The sequence below is a fragment of the Lagenorhynchus albirostris genome, chromosome 1 (assembly GCF_949774975.1).
Source record: "Lagenorhynchus albirostris chromosome 1, mLagAlb1.1, whole genome shotgun sequence".
In the NCBI taxonomy this organism is placed as follows: domain Eukaryota; kingdom Metazoa; phylum Chordata; class Mammalia; order Artiodactyla; family Delphinidae; genus Lagenorhynchus; species Lagenorhynchus albirostris.
The window spans coordinates 114,047,282-114,069,550 of record NC_083095.1 but is presented as its reverse complement, the minus strand read 5'-3'; the positions used below and the strand labels follow the sequence as shown (position 1 = coordinate 114,069,550).

General features: G+C 40.2%; 1 protein-coding gene across 2 annotated transcripts in view; it reads left to right on the top strand.

The window, feature by feature from the left end:
• The window catches only part of RAB27A (RAB27A, member RAS oncogene family), a 74,116-nt gene extending 57,240 nt beyond the window's left edge, over positions 1-16,876 (top strand). For both annotated transcript variants that reach the window (XM_060150368.1, XM_060150359.1), the window contains exons 4-6: positions 42-145; positions 5,279-5,402; positions 14,557-16,876. In XM_060150368.1, the coding sequence (XP_060006351.1) occupies positions 42-145; positions 5,279-5,402; positions 14,557-14,755 (427 nt within the window). In that variant the 3' untranslated portion in view covers positions 14,756-16,876. The remainder of the gene's footprint in view (positions 1-41; positions 146-5,278; positions 5,403-14,556) is intronic.
• Positions 16,877-22,269: the final 5,393 nt, after the last annotated feature.

Genomic DNA, 22,269 nt, shown 5'->3' with positions numbered 1-22,269 from the left:
GGGGCCATGGTTTAGGTGACCAATCTGCTTTATGTTCCCAGGTTCCGCAGCTTGACAACCGCATTCTTCAGAGATGCTATGGGGTTTCTTCTGCTTTTTGATCTGACAAATGAGCAAAGTTTCCTCAGTGTCAGAAACTGGATAAGTAAGTGTTAATAGTCTCCCTGCCTCTTGCTTCCCACTCCCTGCAATAAAATCCCTTTTATATTCTACTTCTTTTGTAAGTTGTTCTGTAAGAGCTCCTAGTGCTGTTTAAGATGCCGTTCAAAGGAGCAAGGCTCTTAGTTTAGGGGTGAAGATAACTGAAATACTCTGCTTTCCCTAGTCATGCTCACTTTCATTTGTTGAGTGCATCCTGCACTCTAGATACAAGGAGTGCTTTCTATGTAATCTCTTCATCAGTCTTTTCCACAAAGGGGACTCTCATCTGCATTTTATAGGTGAGGAAATAGAAGCCTAGAGAAGTGCTATCAGGTATTTTACCATCCCAGGGTTTAAAACATATATTACATTGACCCTTTTGGAAACTTAATGGACCCTGCCCCTGGCTCCATGTCTCTTCTGTATGTAGAGGCCCCTTTCTACTTTTAGGGCCAGAGCATTTACCAGGAGGATCCCGTCATAGAAACCTCTAGAACTGCATTGGCCAGAGTGGTCCCCAGCAAAATATATATGAACCTGCATTTTGGCTCTTTGGAGACAGCCTAATCTCTTACATGATTGGTTATAGTAGCCATTTAAAATACTGCTACTTGACCAAATGTATCATTTTCTTGCCTTGCAAATGTACATTTTCCTCTGTTGGTTGTATTAGTGTTACCTTAGAGAATCTATTGAGGGGACTGTGATGTTAAATTCTTAACATCCAAATCTCTAAAGTGAAAACACTTATTTCGAAACACCCACTACTTAAGAATTTGGAGTTTTTGTATTATGAAAGGGTAATGGGCTGTGGTTTTTATAGTAGAAAACCTTATTTTAAAAAATGAGGGACCTCCCTGGTGGTGCAGTGGTTAAGAATCCGCCTGCCAATGCAGGTGACACAGGTTCATGCCCTGGTCCAGGAAGATCCCACATGCCGCGGAGCACCTAAGCCCTTGCACCACAACTACTGAGCCCACATGCCACACTACTGAAGCCCGTGAGCCTAGAGCCCATGTTCCACAACAAAAGAAGCCACCGCAATGAGAAGCCTGTGCACCACAACGAAGAGTAGCCCCCGCTCGCCGCAACTAGAGAAAGCCCGCGCGCAGCAACGAAGACCAAGCACGGCCAAAAATAAATAATTTTTAAAAATAAAAAAAAGAGTTTTTAAATAAGTAATTTATTAGGGCCTTGTGGTTTTCAAAGCATTTTCACATAGTTTGTGTCTGATCCCCACGTGCCGCCTGTGAGCAGATGCAGGGAGGTGGTGTGTCCTAATTTTAGGATGAAGATGCTGAGCCTCACAGAGTAACAGACTTGTCCAATGACATGGAGCTTATGGCTTTTGATTCAGTGGCCTTTTTCCCCCCTTGATTCAGTGGCCCTTTATGTTCTTTCTCAACTAAGTTGATCACTAAGAGTTGAAGAGCTATTTAATACTTTAAATATAGGTTCCCCAATTTAGTCATGTTTACTGGGCTTCACTTTGTTAAATGCCTGCCTGAGTCACACACCCTTACAATTGAAGGGTGGTGGCTATTTCTAATCTCTTATCCTCATTCCTTGCTCATCATTCTCGCCTCTGCATCATCGGAACAAATTCTGGGGCTTTCTTAAGTCAAGCACTTTAAAAGGATTGTTGTTAGAGATGGGCTCATAGAATCTTAGCATCGAAAGAGCATCAACCCACCTATTTTTCACTGGCAGAAACTGAAACTCTGGACAAGATAAATCTTGTCCATTTGGGCTTTATGGCTAGTTAGATGAAGAACAAAATCATGTGAAATTATGTGTATGTATGTATTATTTTATATTTTCCTTATAGTGTAAAAGAATTCTTTTTGCCCAGTTAGGTAAAGAAAACATGCATATTGGAGATTTCGCATCTTCAATGGAAAGTATTCTCCTCCCTCCAGCCCCGTTTTTAAAAAAATGGTATAAGGTTCAGTGTCAGAGGTGGTAATAGCAAATCTTAATTAGGAATAAAAATTTGTTAATTATCTATACATTTTATTTTTCCTCTTCCTGTTAGTATTTTGACTATTAGAGGGATCATTCATTTCTTCTTTTTTTGGTCAAATTAAAAAAAGTATATATATATATATATATACACACACTAATGGTGATAGAAGAACAGAGGCAGTGTTGCATTGAGCAGGTAGCTGAGTCCTGGGCGCTGAAGGCCCAGGGGGAGGAAGCAGGTCTGCCCCCTCCCTTTGCTTCTCTACAGCTGCATTGCAGTCCCTTCTCCCTTGACCCAAGATCTGTCCATGCCGTCTTGGGCAAGGGGTAAGAGTCCCAAGGTGATCCCTGCTGAGTTTAGGAGACTGAATAGAGAGCTGTGTCCTCTGGGCCTGAATTTGAAATCTGAGAGCAATCAGATAGTTTTTATCACTCACCTGTCTTTCTGGAGCTTGTAGGAGGAGCCAGTCATGCCCACAGGCAGCGTGCTTTGTGGGGAAACTCTAAAGCAGCCTGTATTTCTAAACTTTTCTTCTGTAGCCTCACATAAATGGGACAAGAGCCCAGCAGGTATATTTTTAACGTATTTTTGCCTTTATATTTTTATTCCTGTTATTCCCTCTGTCTGAAAAGCCCTCCTCACACCCACTCCCATTTCCTTAAAAAGTTGAGTTTTACTTTTTCTTTAAAATATAGCAAAATATGGCCTCCATGAAATTTTCTGTGATAACTTTGTTGGATTAAATTTTTTCTCTCCTCTTAACTCCTATTACCTTTTGTACTACTTACAGGGTCCGTATCACATACCACCTCTAGTTGTAGTTATTTATGTATGTGCTTTTTTCCTTGGTGAGATTTTTTTAAAAGGATTAATCAATTTACTTAAAAAGTTTTTTTTATTTGGCTGTGCCGGGTCTTAGTTGAGGCATGTAGGATCTTTAGTTGCAGCACGCGAACTCTTAGTTGCGGCATGTGGGATCTATTTTCCCTGACCAGGGATCGAACCCGGGCCCATTGCATTGGGAGCACAGAGTCTTTAGCCACTGGACCACCAGGGACGTCCCTAATTTACCTTTTTTTCTTTTGTGGCTGTGTTGGGTCCTCATTACTGCGCACGGGCTTTCTCTAGTTGCGGTGAGTGGGGGCTACTCTTCGTTGCAGTGCATGGGCTTCTCATTGCGCTGGCTTCTCTTGTTGCGGAGCACAGGCTCTAGGCACACAGGCTTCAGTAGTTGCAGCACGTGGGCCCCAGTACACGGGCTTCAGTAGTTACAGTGCCTGGGCTCAGTAGTTGTGGTACGTGGGCTCAGTAGTTGTGGCTCATGGGCTCTAGAGTGCAGGCTCAGTAGTTGTGGCACACAGGCTTAGTTGCTCCACAGCATGTGGGATCTTACTGGACCAGGGATCGAACCCACGGTAAGTAATTCACAGATTTTGTAGAAAAGTTGGGAAAAAAGAAAAATTATCAGTTATCCTACTTCCCAGACTCCTCAAAGTAAATACTATTAAACATTACTACTGGTAATACACAGCAGCTCTAAATTCTTCATTATATTAACTTAATGATTGTCAAGTGCAAGCATGCATCTAGATCCCCCCAGAGGGCTTGTTAAAACACAGATTCCAGGCCTGAAACCCAGCCTTCCTGATTCAGTAGATCTGGGGTGGTACCTGAGAATTTGCATTTCTAACAAGTTCCCAGGTGATGGTTAGGCTGCTGGTCCATGGACCTTACCTGAAGAGTTGCTGAATTAACTCATTTAATCCTCACCTAAACCCTATGAAGTAAGTACCGTCATTATCACCATTTACAGATGGGGAAACTGAGGCACAGAGTGGCCACATAACTTCCTCAAGGCCACACAACTAGTAAATGGCAGAGCCAGGATTCAACCTTAGACACCCTGAGTCCTGAGTTCATGCTCATAACCATGACACTGAATAGACATGGTGTTAACAGAGCACAGAGTCTCTCTGGAGACCAGAAAGGTTTCACAGTAGAGGTAACTGAGAGGCAAGTCTTAAAGGAAGGGTTGGGATTCCCTGAAGGAAGGTTGTGTTTGGGTATTCAAGGGTGTGGGGACAGCATGTGTAACAGCCTGGAGGAAAGAAAGGTCTCAGCTGTTGTTGGAAATGGTACACAGTTTGGTCTTGCCTGTATGGGTCTTGTTTCCCCTAACTGTCCCTTGAGGGCAAAGGTCAGTGCCCTGAATTCTACACCAAGTATGAGGCCTCCCTTATTGCTCAGTAAATACTTGCCAATTTGACTTTCTCCTGATAAGATATAGCGAACATGACTTTATAATGAGGAACTAAAATGTCAACACTTTTCTGGTTAACCATGATAAAAAATAAATTAAGCCACACATTTTTGAGGATGTCTTATTGTGCAAGTTTGGGTTGCTTTCATTTCATTGTGGAGTGTGATGAGGAAGAAATGAGGCTTTATTTTCCTTCTTTGGGAGATTAAGCTCTTTAGCTTAGTTGAATTTCCCTTGATTTAACTGCTATTAAAAATTATTGCCTATTTACAGGTTTTCAGGTGAAAAGAAATAGCAGCTATGGAGTAAGAATTGTAGTCTCCTGCTTCTTGGTTCTGGTGACAGAATCATTTACTACTTATTCTGGGTTTTCTATCTTCATGTGATCCTATATTTTGTTTGTTTTAGATAAATTGATTCTGCCTTAGGATAATAGGAAAATGTGAAAAACATTTCAGATGGAAATAGGTTAGTTTATAGAAAGACAATTTGTTTTAAAATGTCATTGCTATGACGAGAAAATATATGACAAACAGAGCTTTAAGATTAGCCATAAGCACTAGTAAATCCTCCAAGTTTTTTTTTTTCAAATGGCCTTCATAAGAAAGACAGCTATGTTGTATGTGTATGCATGTGTGTGTGTGTGTGTACATAACTTTTGGAGAGAGAACAAATTCTCCCATTCCTCTCCAATATAAATAAGCTGGGGTATGTGCATAAGGGTAGGATCAGTTTTACATCTCTGCCCCATCCATTTAGTTTTATAGCTTAGGGTCTTGGTGCTTTGAAAGAATTATATCAGTTCCTTATATCTGTGTATCCATTTACAGTTTCAAAGCACTTTTGCATGTATTCTCCACTGATCATAGACTTACATTACTTACCTATAATAAATTTTCTTATATTAATAGGCCAGCTACAAATGCATGCATATTGTGAAAACCCAGATATAGTGTTATGTGGAAATAAGAGTGATCTGGAAGACCAAAGAGTAGTAAAAGAGGAAGAAGCCAGAGGACTTGCAGAGAAGTATGGGTGAGTATTTTTGTGGAGGAATCTACAGGACAAGTTTCCAATGCAAACATTTGCATATGAATGGATAACAAAAAGGGCAAAAGCAAAAAATTGAAACACTCAGATGTAGCCCTTGGGGGGAGGTGTCAAATACCTACTTTGCATATTGATATTATATGATATGGGAACCATAGCAACAGCAGTGGGCGAGGGCCCTCATTCAGTGCTTCAGTACCGTTTTTCTCAGTCTCTTGGTGTTTGAAGAAAGACAGCTTTGAGGTCAAATGCCCTAACTATGTAAGGCCTCCTTTCCAAGATGCAGGTAAGAGACACCCAGGATAAGGAAATTCTCTATATTCAGCGAGGAAATTTCAAAGCTAGTTCCTATGCTGCTGTAGAGAGCTCCTGCAGACAAGAAGGCTTTATTGGCTTTGGAATACCTGTGCTGGGAGAGGACTGTGAAGATCCCCTTTGGTTTAAGCTGTGTTTTTGTGCTGGAGAATCAACTAAATACTGTCTTCCTCCTTTAGCTCAGGGAATAGGTTCATAGTAGCAGCAGCATTAACTGGACATGAGAGAAGGGGTCAGCCGCTGCTAATTAAGGTGTCTGGGGCACGTCTACAAAACAATTTGTGCTTTACTTTCTTTCTGCCTCTAATATAATGAGAATGCAAATGTGTATGCATTTTATAAGTGTATGCATTAATATAAGTGGGAGGCAGCAAGTAGGGTAGAGAAGGAAGGGGGGGAGAGAGAGAGAGAGAGAGAGAGAGATGGTGTGGGGTGTCAGTAGGCTGTGTGTAGGGGCGTTACCATGCTGGCGGTCTCTGTTAGGCAGGCCCGAGGAGGCCCTTTCCCTTTTCTTTGTGTGACCCCTGCTTTGTTCTTCCTTGGGCTGATTGAGTTCGGAAAGCACTCAACAATGGGGTTCAAACCGGGGGTGGGGGGGAGTGGAAGGCCCGGTGGGAAGGAGCCAGAGTTTGGAGAGCTTTGAACACCAGGTAAGAAGAGTGGACTTGATCTCCCGGGGCACAGGAAGTTGCCGAAAGCCTTCAAACATGGAGGGCTGTTATGAGTACTTTCCCAGGTCAGTCTGGGGATGACGAGTGGGGTGAAGTGGAGAGCTGTCGGGCAGCCTTTGTAAAGTGTTGCTTTGTGTCTGACTCTGGAGCCCACAGGGCAGGCAGTCAGAGGGGAAGATGGATTTGAAGTGGCAGAGAGCCAGAACCAGCTGGGACCCGTAATGATGGACTGAAACTTGTATCAGTTCTTATGGCTTCTGACCTGGATGGTGTGGGTGTCCTACAGAAGCCAAGACCCTTTGCCACAGAGCTAAACACACACACCTGGCCCAGGAGTTGGAGAAGCTGAAGGAGGATCTAGGGTAAGGTGGAAAGGGGGCAGGTCTGGTCACTGGTCTGTGCCAACGAGATGAGCTAGTGGAGAAGCGTCGATGTATGAGCAGAATGGCTGCTCCTTCACTTCCGCCCTCTGCATCCCCCCCGCTGCATCTCTCTGTGGTCCACCCTGACTGGGAAGGGAATTCTGGGAAGTGTTGTTCAATCTAGCCAAGCTGACAGATTGCAAAGCCACCACAGGTAGGGAGTGGGGGCCGGGCACTGGTATCTTTTAAAAGCTCTCCATGTGATTTTTGTGAGCAGAGGTTGAGAACCTCTGACGGAGGTGATTCTGAAATGGAGGCTGACAGAGCCCTGCAGGCGATTCTGATCCCCTGATATGTCCCCTCCTCTCATGAGAGGCACTTTGTGTAAAGTAGTGGAAGGAAAGAGGGAGGGATCAAATATCATGGAGGATTCTGAAGTGTTGAAGCTGGGCGCTGTGTTGCAAGGGGATGAGGAGGAAGTAAGTGATGAAGCAACGGAAACTGTGGACCATGCTTTTGAGAAGTGTGTTTGCAAAGACCAAAAAAAAAAAAAAAAAAGGGCAGCTAGGGGAGTTAGCTGGATCAAAGAAGCACATTCTCAAGCTTTGTGGGGGAGTCTGGATTGATTTCTTACCCTCTGGCCTTCTTCAGCCCTTTGCTTGTTTCCTCTGGGCAGGTTCTTAGGATCCCATCTCCTGCCTGGTATGAAAGAGCCTGGCATTGCTTTCTGACTATGTGGGGGCTCTGGGGATAACAGGGATTGTCTTCCCTCTGTGCCAGGTTGGAAGATCTGGGGAATATTTCATAAGAGGGACTCAATGTAAAGTTTCTGAGCTGAGTTAAAATAAGGAGAGGAGAGATTAGCAGATAAGATAATTGAAATTATTGAAGAATGGAAAGGGGTGGAAATGGACATCCCTCAGGATTTAGGAAGCATAAAATAGAGTTCTGTAGGCTGTTTGGCAGAGGAAGTGTAAAGGGGAAATTTGGTTCACATGCATTTCACAAATTTGAACATATAAGTTTAATGATTATTTTCACAGAAATCTTTTTTTCATTTTTAATAATCGTAATATTTTCATTGGTTGCACATGCACTAGAGGACTATGTTGGTTAGTCCATCTATGTGCTAACACTCAGAAAACAGTAGTTTACGGCATATCTTCATATCTTTTGTATGTTGTCTGATAAATTTGCATTTTTTGTTACTATCGTATTGCCTTCTCTCCTCAGTTCATAAAAATGGGTCATTGGTTCACAGGTGGTTCTCTGAAATATACATGCATTTGGAGAGTGAAAGACTATGTCTCAGAAAAACTTTGCAAACCTAATAAAAGCATGTTACAGTGCAAATATGGAACATAAATCTGTGTCTGCTGGGACAAGTAAATCTGAGAATGAGGGCTTCATGCAGCAGCCCAAAATAGAACGGGTGAATTGGATGCATGATGATGAATATTCAAAAAATTAGTTTTAGTAGACTAAGAATCCCTTCACCCCTAATTACCTTTTTTTTTTTTTTTTGCTATAAAACGTGGTTAAATTGTAATGTGAAGCTCTTAGGTCACTTCCTAACACAACAAAGCGATGTGCCCCGTAAAGCAGTCGAGTTTTTTAGAACAACTACAAAATAATGCTTTCTAGTATGTAATATCGAATAATATTGTCAATGAAATCGGAGAAGAGAGCAAAACAGAGGGTTATTCAAATTTGTACTTCTGCCAGTCAAAACTATTATAGTTCACACTGTTGCTGAAATACTTTTAAAAATAGCTGCAAAGTCAGTGACAAATATATTAAAAGAGAAAGCAGAATGCAACATTGACAACATTCGTCTTTTAGGTGATACGGTTGAATCTCAGACTTTAGTGTGCTCCAGCTTCACCTGAACGCTGTCCCACTGAGTTTCTCATTTAGTACGTCTGGGATGAAGCCCCACATTTTACATTTCTAGCTGATTCCTAGATGCTGCTGCTGTTAGTGATTGAGGATAACACTTTGAGACCCACCTGTGTAGATGTCAAGTTACTATGAGCTGTGCATGCTGGCAGATATTTTCCTTGACAGCAGAGCTGGACAAAATCATTATGCACAGAATATGAAGCAGGTGTGTACTTGTGCCATGCTTGGAGAAGGGAAATGTGCTCAATGACTTAACATCGGAAAATCCATGCTAAATCCAGGAGGATTTTTTCTCTTGCACAGTTAATGACATCAGCTTTGATACAGACTGGGCAGGGACACTGGGATTGGTACCAAAGGAGCACCAGCCACAACTGGGTGGGAAAGGACTTTATTGTGAGTGAAAATGGTTGCATCTAAGCATCCTTCTACCCTCTTTATTCACAGAAGATAGTTGGTGGTCAATATAAGCCTTTTGTTTTTGATTCAGGGTCAAGGGAAATAGAGAACATTATGAATATGATGAAAGTATGATAATTGAAAGTATGTATTTCACATGTGCTGTGCAAAGAGTCAGCAAATTTTTAAAAAATGAGATATAATTGATATATAACATTGTATTAGTTTTAGGTATATAACTTAATGATTTGATTTATGTATATATTGTGATATGATCACCACAGTAAGTTTAGTTAACATCCATCACCACATGTAGTTACAATTTTATTTTCCTTTTTTTTTTGTCTGGCCACACCTGGTAGCGTGTGGGACCTTAGTTCCCAGACCAGGGGTGGAACCCGTGCCCCCTGCAGTGGAAGTGCAGAGTCTTAACCACAGGACCACCAGGAAAGTCCCATGTAGTTACAGTTTTTTTTTCTTGTGATGAGAGCTTTTAAGATCTATTCTTAGGGGCAGCAAATATAAGACAACTTTGTTCCCCCACTGGAGACTGCTGGCTAGTGATGAGAAGGGTGCTCAAGAGTTTCTTGAATGAAAGATGTGTTAAAAACATTGATTTACAACATTAGTAATACGAGTACAGACCATTTCTGGGATTTCAAGTGGCTTAGCTCAGCATACTGCTGTCAGTGTCTTATCTAGTCTGAACTAGATGAAATGTATGAATAGCTTGATCTCTAATAGTTTTTTGTTCTTTGAAAATTTGTGGACATCCGACCCTTATTCAAGAAATAAATTAATGCCGTATCATTGGGCACATTTTAAAACCACACACATAAGCTGCAACTAAACAGATAAGGCTGATTTCCAGAGCCCCAAAGACTCAGTAGAGGACCTGAATTTCATTTGGGCACAGTCTCCCAGGCTGAAACAGTTTATACCCTCACTGTTTCCCGTAAATGCTTGTTCATTTACCAGCCAACAGGCCATGAAGAGCAGTGAGACTTGCTTCTTACCTTAGTGAAAAATATCTTCATAATTTCTGGATCCACACGTGAGCCAAATATCTAGAACCATTGGACAGAATCACCAAATACACTTGCTTTCATTCCTGGGATCTAAGATCTTCTAGTGTTGTAGAAATAAGTCATGGAAAAGAAAACATCTAAAAATGTGGGTCCTAACCTATGACATGAGCTGGATATAGGTGTCTCGGTGAAAAGTTGCAAATGATAATGCCCACCCTAATTTTCGTTTTGCGCATTATTTTTTACTTTAGAAATTTGTGATTTATCAATTTATTAAAAGCACATCAAAATTTGTATTCTGCGTGTGTTCCAAAAGGTCATTAAGTGCTCGTTTACAGATTGATATCAATTAGCTGCACATGATTTTTTCAAATGTTTGGCGGTACTGCTCCCTAGTCATGCTGCTCTAGCACCACCATATGGCGAGAAGGAACAACACACCTGTCTCCATGCTTAAAAGGGGGACAATTGATCCTCTTGAATTTAAGCTAAGATTACTAAATTTTTGCCTAGAAAGTTTTAGGAAAAGCAGAATATTATTTTTAGAGAAGAAGAGAACCCCATTAGATGAACACTGATTGAGCACTTGCGGATGCTAGGCTTGTGTTAAGCCCTTTACGTATATTATCTCATTGCCTCCTTATCAAGACCCATGAAGCACTGTTAACACCTCTTTACAGACGCGGAGAACTGTTCAGATAAAGTAGCCCGAATGCCTTCTAAAAGTGAGCATCAGGAAGATATGGACATAAAAATATGACTGACTCCATCCACTAGACTTCCTATGCCCTTAGGACAAGCTGAGCAAGTCCAATTTTCAAATGTGAGCACAAGGCACATTTCTGTGTCTGGGGCATCATTTTATGCTGGAACAGAAGTCTTAATTCAGGGTCTTTGATGTGCATCTCATCTAGTTTGCTTTTCGTCTGGCAGCTCAAAGAACTGAGAGTAGAGAGGAGTGATCTCTAGCATTCATCTATTCCTATAGAAACAAAAACCGTGTTGCCCCAATTGCTCAGAAGACTCTGAATAATTAGTCAAAAGATTTTAAGGCTGTTAACCTGACTCCTGGTCACATCACCTGAAGATTCACAAATGGCCAGTAAATATATTTTTAGTTTTTTACTAGAATTTGAATTATAACTCTAAACTATATCTCATTAATACTGTACCTATTTTAATATGAGTGACTTAAAAATGTATACCTTCACTCCTATACCCTGAAATTATACCAATTAAATATTTGCTGAAGTTAGTAAATAGAGAATAGCTCATAGTTCTGCTAGAGGCACCAGTCATTTATACTTCAGTATTGATCAGTAAAGTAAGATCCATTTTCTCTCAGCATTTAGTGATGATCACTTGGGGGCAGTAAGGAACCTCTTATGGTTTGACAGGGACTGGAGGGAGACAAATGCTTTGAAGCATGAAACATTTTGGCTAGGACAGATCTGAGTGAGCCATCTCTGACGTAGGGAAGCATGGTTCAGTTTACCAGAATTTAGGGCAGGATTGTATATCAGCTACATTGTGGATTAAATCAATGCTTATGGGCTAGTCTGGAAATTTAATGTTTATAATCTTGCTGAGGTCTCTTGGAGCTATGATTTTCCATGATTCAGTGACATTGTTTCTATGTGTCCTAAGATTTAAACAACAAAATTAAAAACAAACTTTTGTAACCTAACCCACTACTGCGTTGGAAATAAGGAATGTTTGTCAATGACACATTTGTCAAAAATTACGCATTTCTAAGTGCTTGAAATGTTAACTCATTTAATCCTTAATAGGAAGATACTGATATTATCTAGTTTTATGGATAAGGCAACTGAGGCACAGATGTTAATAGCTTGCCAGGGCTACACAGTCGGTAAGGAGTCGTACTAGGATTTGAATCCCGGCAGGCAGGCTCCAGAGGTTATGGCTCTTAACTATTCTCCAGACTGTCTGTAACTTCCATGCATAGGTTTTATTTTATTTATTTATTTATTTTTTCGCGGTACGTGGGCCTCTCACTGCTGTGGCCTCTCCCGCTGCGGAGCACAAGGCTCCGGACGCGCAGGCTCAGCGGCCATGGCTCACGGGCCCAGCCGCTCCGCAGCATGTGGGATCCTCCCAGACCGGGGCACAAACCCGTGTCCCCTGCATCGGCAGGCGGACTCCCAACCACTGCGCCACCAGGGATGCCCCTATTATTTTTTAAAAAGTATTTTCAACTGTTCTTTCTCATTTATGCCTTAAAAATTATTGTGAGGTAATTACCAGGAGCTGAGATGGAAGAAACTATGGAAAATAGAAATAGCTTAATGGAGATCCTGTTGGGGAATTCATTGAGGCTGAGGACTCTGTAGCTGGAAGGATATTCTTAATTGACTTTGAGGAAATTTTAAAAGTAAGATGTACACTATTATGACTAGTATTTACAAGAAAGTTTACTGCTCAACTACTTTTTTATTTTTGTATTTCCAATTTCAGCCCATTATTCTCTGAGGGAGAGATGAGTTTTTCAGTTGCTTTTCCATTAAACAATAGCTTTCTGAATGGTGATAGAATGATCAAGCCTTCTCCTTAAGTATAAGAAATGTTCTGCAGATATTAAATGATTCTTCATGGGTATAATTGAGAAAGAGCACGATGGAGAAAACCTAAGTATTTAAATTTTGAGAATTCTTAATCTAAAATGCAGCTCATGTAAAAATGGCAGCATTACAAAGTGTCCCCAGGACTCAGCTCAATCACATAGGTACTTGATAAATAAGTATTTATTCAGTCCCCACAAAGAATGTCTTCTTCAAACTTGGTAAAGAAATACTGCATGTGACCAGGGGGATGGGAAAGATGTATTACCTTCATTTTGTGGCTAAGGCACCAGATGAAGAGGTAGGGAAAAAAGACTGACAGTAACCAAAGAGATATCCAGGCAAGAGGTTTAAAAACTACTGAGATGATGTAATTTGCCCAGTGGACCCTTCTCTGATTAAGATATTTTAGAGTCAGCATATGAAGGGCTATGAACATGGTCATGGTAGAATCAGTGGAGCAACCATGTCCTTCAGAACTCACAGATAGGTAGATAAATCCTCAAATGAAGTGATGGTTCCTCAACCGGTTTTTAACAGCTATACTCAAACAGGAGAGGATTGTAGAGTCCAGTTGCAAGGCCTGCTACCTCCCATAGGAAGCGAGCAGATAATAAGGCAACATCTTGAGGAAATCATAATGGACAAATAGCCTTCCATCCCTACACATGTGCCCCTAATATGCTTCTTGGTGACACAGGAAGCAGAACAGTTGTGAAAAGATCTGTAAAAGTAGTAAGAAGGTTAAAACAAATCTGGAAACGCTCTCCTGTGGAAGCTGCTCCTAGCCAGGAAATGAAAGAATAACCAAAGTTGTAATCAGAGTCATTGATGTAGTGTTAACATGCTATGAGAAGACAGGAAAACAAAGACATTCTTCAGGAAAAGTATTGTAATAGAGTTGGATGTTAAAGTCTCTATAAATGTAAGGAGTATTTTACTGAATTCAATTGCAGGGCTCCCAGAGGTGCTAAAACAACTTTCTTTTGTAGATTTTACATCTAAGAGCATTTTTGGTCAGATTCCTTACTAAGTGGTGGGAATGAAATCAACAGTTTGAAGAAAATACAATTTTATCACTATTTTCATGACTTTATTAAGAAGGAGGAAGAACTTGGCAGGTGATTGATTAATCCCCTTGCATAGACTGACTCTAAGTATGAAAGGTGACCACCATGACAAGACTGACGTCTTAAGAATATGTGAAAAGTAGCCTTACAGTTTTGAAATGATGCTTTGTGAGTTACTAAAAAATTACACCTAACCTCGGGTCCTGGGATAACAAAACAAACATGCTTAAGATCGATAATACCTGAGGAACTCTGAAGTGCTGTGGAATTCAGAATGTCTTCCAGTGTGTGGTCCAGGAATACAGCCTGGAGCTGACAAGTGGCAAAGCCTTTGACAAATACAGCCAGGGACCTCTGAAGTCTCTCTTATATCAGCTTCCCCCCGCCCCCCGCCCCGTATGTATCAAGTGAAACAGAGTTTTCTGTTTTGGAAATCCTCATGCAAGTATGCATATTTGGAACCAGTGGAGCCTATAGTTGAAGTTGGTTACACTAGAAGCAAACCGCTGTGGATTCAAATCCTGGCTTCGCTACTTTCTAGCATAATGAAATTGGGCACGTTGCTTTATCTTTCTGAGCTGCAGTTTAATCATCTGTTAAATGGGAGTAAACACTTCCAGAAGTTTTACGTCTGTTAGGAATTCAGTGTCAATTATTTTATTTTTCACTTTTTAATGTGGCCTGTGTGGCAAAATGCTTTTGTTGCCTTGTATATTTGTATTCTTCCGATTTTTTAAGTTGAATTATCAAGAGCAAAAAGGTCACTGTCCTTTCCCTCCACATGTTGTTACCCGAGTTGTCACTGTCTTCCAGAATCCCCTACTTTGAAACTAGCGCTGCCAATGGGACAAACATAAACCAAGCGATTGAGATGCTCCTGGACCTGATAATGAAGCGAATGGAACGGTGTGTGGACAAGTCCTGGATTCCCGAAGGCGTGGTGCGATCCAACGGTCACACCTCTGCAGATCAGTTGAATGAAGAAAAGGAAAAGGGGTCATGTGGCTGTTGAAGAGTCCAGCGAGCTACACAGTAGTTCAGGTGGCCCATGTCTGTGACCTTCTCTACGGTGATACACGCACGGCACAGGGAGAAATTAACGGGCATTGTGTACAAACTGCTTCTCACCATCCCAGTTAGACTATCAGTAGAGCATCCAGTTTTAAAATTACTTTGCTGCAGCTTTGTAAATATTTCTTTAAGATTCAGCCTGAGAGTTAGGAGAAACATTTCACATAGCCAAAAGTGCCTTATAAAACCTTAGCCCATGGCAGTAGATCATTCAAGTAGTCAGGATTTAGTAGCCACAGAACAGTGCATTTATTATGTAGAATGACTGAAGATACTGTCACCTGCCTTACCATAGATAGGCCTGGAGTCTCACATTCAAGATCTTAGACGTAACATCAGTGTTTAATCCAAATTTGAAGACCCTTACTTGCACCATAGGGGACCTTCTAAAATGCCATCTAAACCATTTGAATGTTAAATAAGAATATACACAAATGATGCTTCAATGTCTTTGAGTATTAATTTATGTAAGCATTCTGTTTAAAATGAAATAGGGCAAATTATTGCCCATATCTACAGACCTTGGATAAACTGGATCAAGAAATTATATGCTCATTGTGACTGTTGCTGGTGGGAAAGGGCTTGGGGGTGAGGCCTGGGGGGGCTTAATGTTGTATAAGCAGCTGAAGGGGGACTTCTGGCTCCCTGCTAGATTCCCGTTGCTCTGAAGGGTTGATTGAAGGGCCAGGGAGCTAGATTTTGATGGCTTTCGTTCACTGTGATCTGTGCATTTATACTTGGCCTATGTGCTGACCCCATCTGAACATAGCTGGTGCTTATGCCGAAGTTAGTTGTGATAAGTAAACATTTAGCTTCTTTTTCTTCATATGTATAATGTTGGTCTGGCATCCTCAGGCTGCAGTTTCAATTAGCTTGTGAACGACTCATCTTGTTTTCACCCTCAGTCTCTATATTGTTGATCTTTGCAACTTGTTTTGTTTTTACATTGGTGGAATTGAAGGAATTATCTTCTAATTACATAAAATATCCGTTTACTATTTGGTGGAAGATGGGTGGTTGTGTTTAAGCAGTTACATTTGTACTCTAGCTCAGTATAAGAAAAATGGAGTGTTCTGTAGCCTGTAGTTTTCCTTGAGATCATGGGCATTTACTGTACTTGTTGGGTCTTTCCAAGGTCATGTACTCTTCCACATTGCCAAAGTGTCTTTTTAGCAAATTAAAGGTGGTTTCAAAATATGCTTCATGGCAGTTGCTTACAAAAATCAAAGGGGAAAATTTTTATTTATTAAAGTAGTTTAAGTAAAGTAGATTAAAATTTCCAAAGAGCTTAATGGCTATTTAGGAAGAAACACCCACCACTCATTATAATTTAAATAAAGAATAAAAATGAATGTATTTTGTGGTGGCAAATGTTTGGCATAACAGTAATTAGAAAAATACAGCTATGATGGAAAGTAATTACCTTTATGATGATTTTCAAACGGCTTTTTGTTGAGCATCTGTCCTGGGGTTTTTTTCGCCATTGCCCTCCCACCATCCCCTTAAGAAACTTAGCTGTGTTTACTAAGATCTTATATATTTCTATCCGTGAAATGAGGACCTTTTTAAATACTAAGGATTCATTGAGTCCTATGCATTTGAATTGTGTATCCTGGTGAGAAAAAGATCCAGACATTTCAAGGGCAGGGTCATCCTCACAGGCAGTGCCTTCTAAAGTTGCCATAAGACTTAAGTGGAGTAAACGATAATTTTATAGCTACATATCAGGGAACATTTTATATGATTCATTTGTATAGTTAAAAGGAAGACAATATCAGTATGTTCCAACCTATTTAGGAACCAACTGAGAAGTTAGCTACAGATTCCATCGGCCTTAAACGTAATACACAGTTAAACATATACATGATATTGGCACATGCAAGAGCCATCTTTAATTATTGATGTAAATAACCTGTATTCTCTTTGGAAAGCATTTGTTTAAATTTATATTGAAGTACCAATATAAATTTTTGTGTGCGTCAGTGTATTTTCCTATTGACAGGCTTCTGTAAAAGTGAAGTGTATCTTCAGTGAACTGTGTGCCAATTAAGCTTATAATAAAAAAGTGGTTTAATCTGTCAAGTTTGGATGTGAACACAACTTCATTTCCCATCACAATAAAGTTTCAACCAGAAGTCATAATGCTAAAGGAAACCACATTCAGAGACACAAATTCCATTAGGTGCGTGATGAGTGACCAGCCAAGACAACATATTCTGGAGAAGATAATTCAAATATGTTATCCTCGAACATTTATGGAGCATCTGCAGTGCAGGAAATGTTGTACTAGCTGTCCTCAGGTGAACAAAGCAAGGATGGTAAGGGCGTGAACTAAGACTGGGACTGAGAGATGGGTGCAAGAGGCATTGGGAGTGGTGTGGTACTTGACTGGATGAGGAGGGAATATGTGGGGAAATGGACACTCTTACCTTATTTCCTACCACCACTGTTCACCCCACTTACTCCTCCACAGGCATACGGGCCTCCCTGGAGCGGCCAAGTATGTTCCTGCCTCAGGAATATTTGCTGTTCCCTCTACCTGGAACGCTAGTCTTCCATATATCTGCATGGCTCCCTCTCCCATCCGTTAAGACAGTTCAAATGTCACGTTGTCCAAAAGGACTTTACTGATCACCTTATGTAAAATAGCAGTCGGGCTTCCCTGGTGGAGCAGTGGTTGAGAGTCCGCCAGCCGATGCAGGGGACACGGGTTCGTGCCCTGGTCCGGGAAGATCCCACGTGCCGCGGAGCGGCTAGGCCCGTGAGCCATGGCCGCTGAGCCTGCACGTCTGGAGCCTATGCTTCGCAACGGGAGAGGCCGCAACAGCGAGAGGCCCGCGTACCGCAAAAAAATAAAGTATCAGTCACTCCCCCTCATGGCCCCAACCAGATTGTCACCTGCTGCCTTGTTTTCCTGCTGTTTTTGTACATGTCACTTATTACCACTCAATATATTTGTATGTTTGTCTCCATCCACTAAGATATAAGCTCCATGAGGACAGGGACTTGGGAAGTTTTCTTCAAAATTGTGTTGCCACTACCTGGAAAAGGCCTGGTATACAGTAGGTACTCAAATGGTTATTGGTGGACTGAATAAAGGACTTAAGATGCAGCAGGGTCAAGTGAAAGAGTTTTCAAAACAGGAGTCACGGGCTTTCCTGGTGGCGCAGTGGTTGAGGGTCCGCCTGCCGATGCAGGGGACACGAGTTCGTGCCGCGGTCTGGGAGGATCCCACATGCCGCGGAGCGGCCGGAGCCTGTGCTCCGCAACGGGAGAGGCCACAGCAGTGAGAGGCCCGCGTACCGCAAAAAAAAAAAACAAAAAAAACGGGAGTCACTATTAATGTTCAAAGACAGGAATAGAATTTGAAAGTAACCACTTCAAAAATGTTTAGAAATGCTCTCATAATAAATCCATATTGGTTTATTATGAGAAATTAGGAAATCTGAGAAGTATATTCTGGTGTTTTGAAGTTGATGTCAATATAGCTAATAATCTATTGAAGAAATGTTCAATGAGGACTTTTTGGCTGCTCCACGTTGCATGCAGGATCTCAGTTCCCTGACCAGGGATCGGAACGCGTGCCCCCCACAGTGGAAACACAGAGTCCTAACCACTGTACCGCCAGGGAATTCCCAATAAGGAGTTTTTTTTTTTTTTTAATTGAACTGTTGTTGATTTACAATATGTGTTAGCAAAGTAATTCTTTGCTAACATTATGCATACATTATATATATATGTATAATATACATATGTATATTCTTTTTCAGATTCTCTTCCATTAGAGGTTATTACAAGATATTGAATATAGTTCCCCGTGCTATATAGTAGGTCCTCGTTGTTTATTTTATATATAGTAGTGTGCATCTGTTAATCACATACTCCTAATTTATTCCTCCTCCCTCCTTTCCCCTTTGGTAACCATAAGTTTGTTTTCTATGTCTGTGAGTCTGTTTCTGTTTTACAAATAAGTTCACTTGTGTTATTGTTTAGATTCCATATTTAAGTCATATAGTATTTGTCTGCCTGGCTTACTTCCCTTAGTATGATAATCTCTAGGTCCATCCATGTTGCTGCAAATGGCATTATTTCTTTCTTTTTTATGGCTGAGTAATATTCTATCGTATATATATTACCACATCTTCTTTATCCATTTATCTGTCAGTGGAGACTTAGGTTGCTTCCATATCTTGGCTACTGTAAATAGTGCTGCAATGAACAGTGGAGTGCAAGTATCTTTTCGAATTAGAGTTTTTGTCTTTTCTGGATATATGCCCAGGAGTGGGATTGCTGGGTCGTATGGTAGCTCTATTTTTAGTTTTTAAAGGAGCCTCCATACTGTTCTCCATAGTGGCTGCACTAATTTACATTCCCACCAACAGTGTAGGAGGGTTCTTTTTTTCTCCACACCCTCTCCAGCATTTGTTATTTGTAGACTTTTTGATGATGGCCATTCTGACTGGTGTGAGGTGATAACTCATTGTAGTTCTGATTTTCACTTCTCTAATAATTAGTGATGTTGAGCATCTTTTTATGTGCCTGTTGGCTATCTATATGTCTTCTTTAGATAAATATCTCTTCTGATCTGCCCATTTTTGAATTGGGTTGTTTGGGTTTTTTGATATTGAGTTGTAGGAGCTGTCTGTATATTTTAGAAATTAATCCCTTGTTGGTCACATCATTTACAAATATTTTCTCCCATTCTGTAGATTGTCTTTTCATTTTGTTTACGGTTCCCTTTGCTGTGCAAAAGGCTGTAAGTTTGATTAGGTCCCATTTGTTTATTTTTGCACACTAAAGAATGTTTTGCTTGGCTTTTTATAAGCTGGAAAACTCTATATGGTATTTCCAGGTCTTCTATTTTTGGCAATATGGGTGAGTATAGAACTGGAAAACTCTCCCAATATAAAACACTTGATAATGCTGGATAAAATATAATGAACATTTTTTTTAATGAACTCTTGATCTCTTAAGAAAGTAAGGGAAATACCCTGAGACCATCCCTCTTTTCCCACAAAACAGACAACAGCAGCAACAGCAGCAACAACAATGGCAGCAACAGAGGGAACTTACAACAAACTGATACTGAGTGTGGTTTGCTTTTGGTTTGGTTTTTTCCAGCATCAGTAATCTAGGTGCTTGGTTTTAATGGCTACATGCCATCATGGGAGAAAGCTTTGGATCTGTTGGAGGTAGGATACTGGGGTGGAGGGCCCCTACCTCCAAACACACACAAAGCCAGGGCCTGGTCTATGTCTTAATCTTCCCTGAGCATTTATAACCATAAGTATGCTTTTACACAGGTTTGAGGTTCAAGTTTACATTAGCCCCCTTTTCTGGGAATGTCTAAGCCAAAAAATGAACATAAACTAACATAAAGTGATTTGTGGTTGGTAATACCTCTGGATTTCTTGGGAGAAGCAAAGTAAAATCTCTTCAGAGAAAACATTTTCACCTGGAACTTACAGGATTTTTACAGAAAACACCCTGCTAAGAGTGAGCTCACTATTTAAAATGAAAACCCATTCCTTCCTCACCCCCTTCAGCCCCAAACATGAGCAAGGGCCAGTGAACCAAAATCCAGCAGATAATATAGTTATCAGATGGAGACCATAAAGTAAAGATGTTTAAAATGCTTACAAACATGAAAGGAATGGAAACATCTGGGAAAAGAAGACTTTATTAAAGATACAAGACTGGTTTGAATTTTAGAAAAAGACTTCCATATATGGAAAAATGTAGATATTGATGTTCAAAATGGAATGGTCAGAAGTTAAATGGCAAGTGTGACAGGTGAAGAGAAAATTGGTGAACTAGAAGATAGACTGGAGGAAATTATACAGAATTCAGCAGACAGGGATAAGGTATGAGGGAGGTTAAGAGAGAGAAAAGATTAAGGCTCCAACTTATGTCTAATAGGAATTCTAGAAGGAGAAATGGGAGGACATAGAGGAAGAGGAAATATATGAAAAGAAAATAGCTGAGAATTTTTCAGTAATGGTGACAGACATACACCTTCAGTTTCAGGAATCATTAAGTCTCAGGCAAGCTAAACAAAAACAAATAGTATTTCCAAGATTTCAGTTCAGTCTGTTGGACGTGAAATACATGTTTGTTGTTGTTGTTAACCCCTTCCTCTGTATTCCATTATAATAATTGGAAAGAAAAATATTTTCTAAGACTGGCTACTCACCTGTTCAACCTAGAGCGAAGCACTGAGTATGCTCATAGGCTGAAGGGAACAGAGTCTCAAATGAAGCCTTAAGGTGTGGCATTAAGAACACAGATAAGGGATAGGGCCCCTGACACTGAAGGTAAGAAGTGAAGCTGGGTTATCATGTTGGTGAGAAAGGCAGGAAATTTCTTGTTGAAGTAAAGGGATAAAACTGAGAGAGTTGGGAAGGAACTGTGTAAAGAGCTTGGGAAGACTGATGAGGCTCTTCTATAATTATTGAGGGGGATGAGAGAGGGAGAAGATCAAACAAAAGTAAAATAATTTTCAGTATCTTGGTTGCCAATGAAGTGTTGGGAAAATGTTTATTACTGAAATTTCTGATGTGTGCCTTTGTTATTAACATTGTTCTGGAATTGCATGTCAAGTGATTAGCAAAGAAAAATAAATGCAAGTATCAGATAAAAGGAAAACACATGTATTCACAGATTATAACTAGACAAACTGATTCTAAAGTTAAAGAAAAAACTTTAAGGAATAGCTAGAGAAACAAGGAATAAGAAGGCCAAGGAAGGAAGAGGAGGACTGCTGGTAAACCCAGTTATTTAAAAAATTACAATAATTTAAACATTTTGGAACTGTCACATAAATAGATAAATCAGTTGAACAAAGTAGATAGACCCATGGAGAAGTGATATTTTGAATTAGTGGAGGAAGCAATGCCCTTATTCAACCTGTGGTACTGGGGGGAAAAAATGCACCGGAATCCTATGTTATTATTTATACTTAAGCAAATTCCAGATTAGTTGAAAATTCAAATGTGGAAAATGATACTATAAAAATAATAGAGAAAAATATTTGAAAAACAATTTTGAAGAGGGAAATGCAGTTTCAAGCAAAACAAATCCAAAACCACAGAAGAAAAGATTAATTTGGATACATACAAATAAGACATTTCTGCACAGAGAAATGCTATAAGCAAAATTTAAAATATTGATAAATTGGGAAACAATTTCTGAAAGAGCAAAGCTCTAAATTTCTTAATATGTAAAATGCTGTTAAAAATCAACAACACAGTAGAAAACTGTGTGAAGGACATAAACAGGCAATTCACAGAAAAAAATAGATGTCAAACATTTGTAAAGATTCCTAACTCCACTCATAATCAAATAAATGCCAGTTAAAATAATAATAAAAAAATTTTTAATCTCAGATTGGCAAAGATCACCTTCGACAAAGACGTCGTGAAGTAGGCATCTTATTTGTTCTTGTTGAGTGCTAAT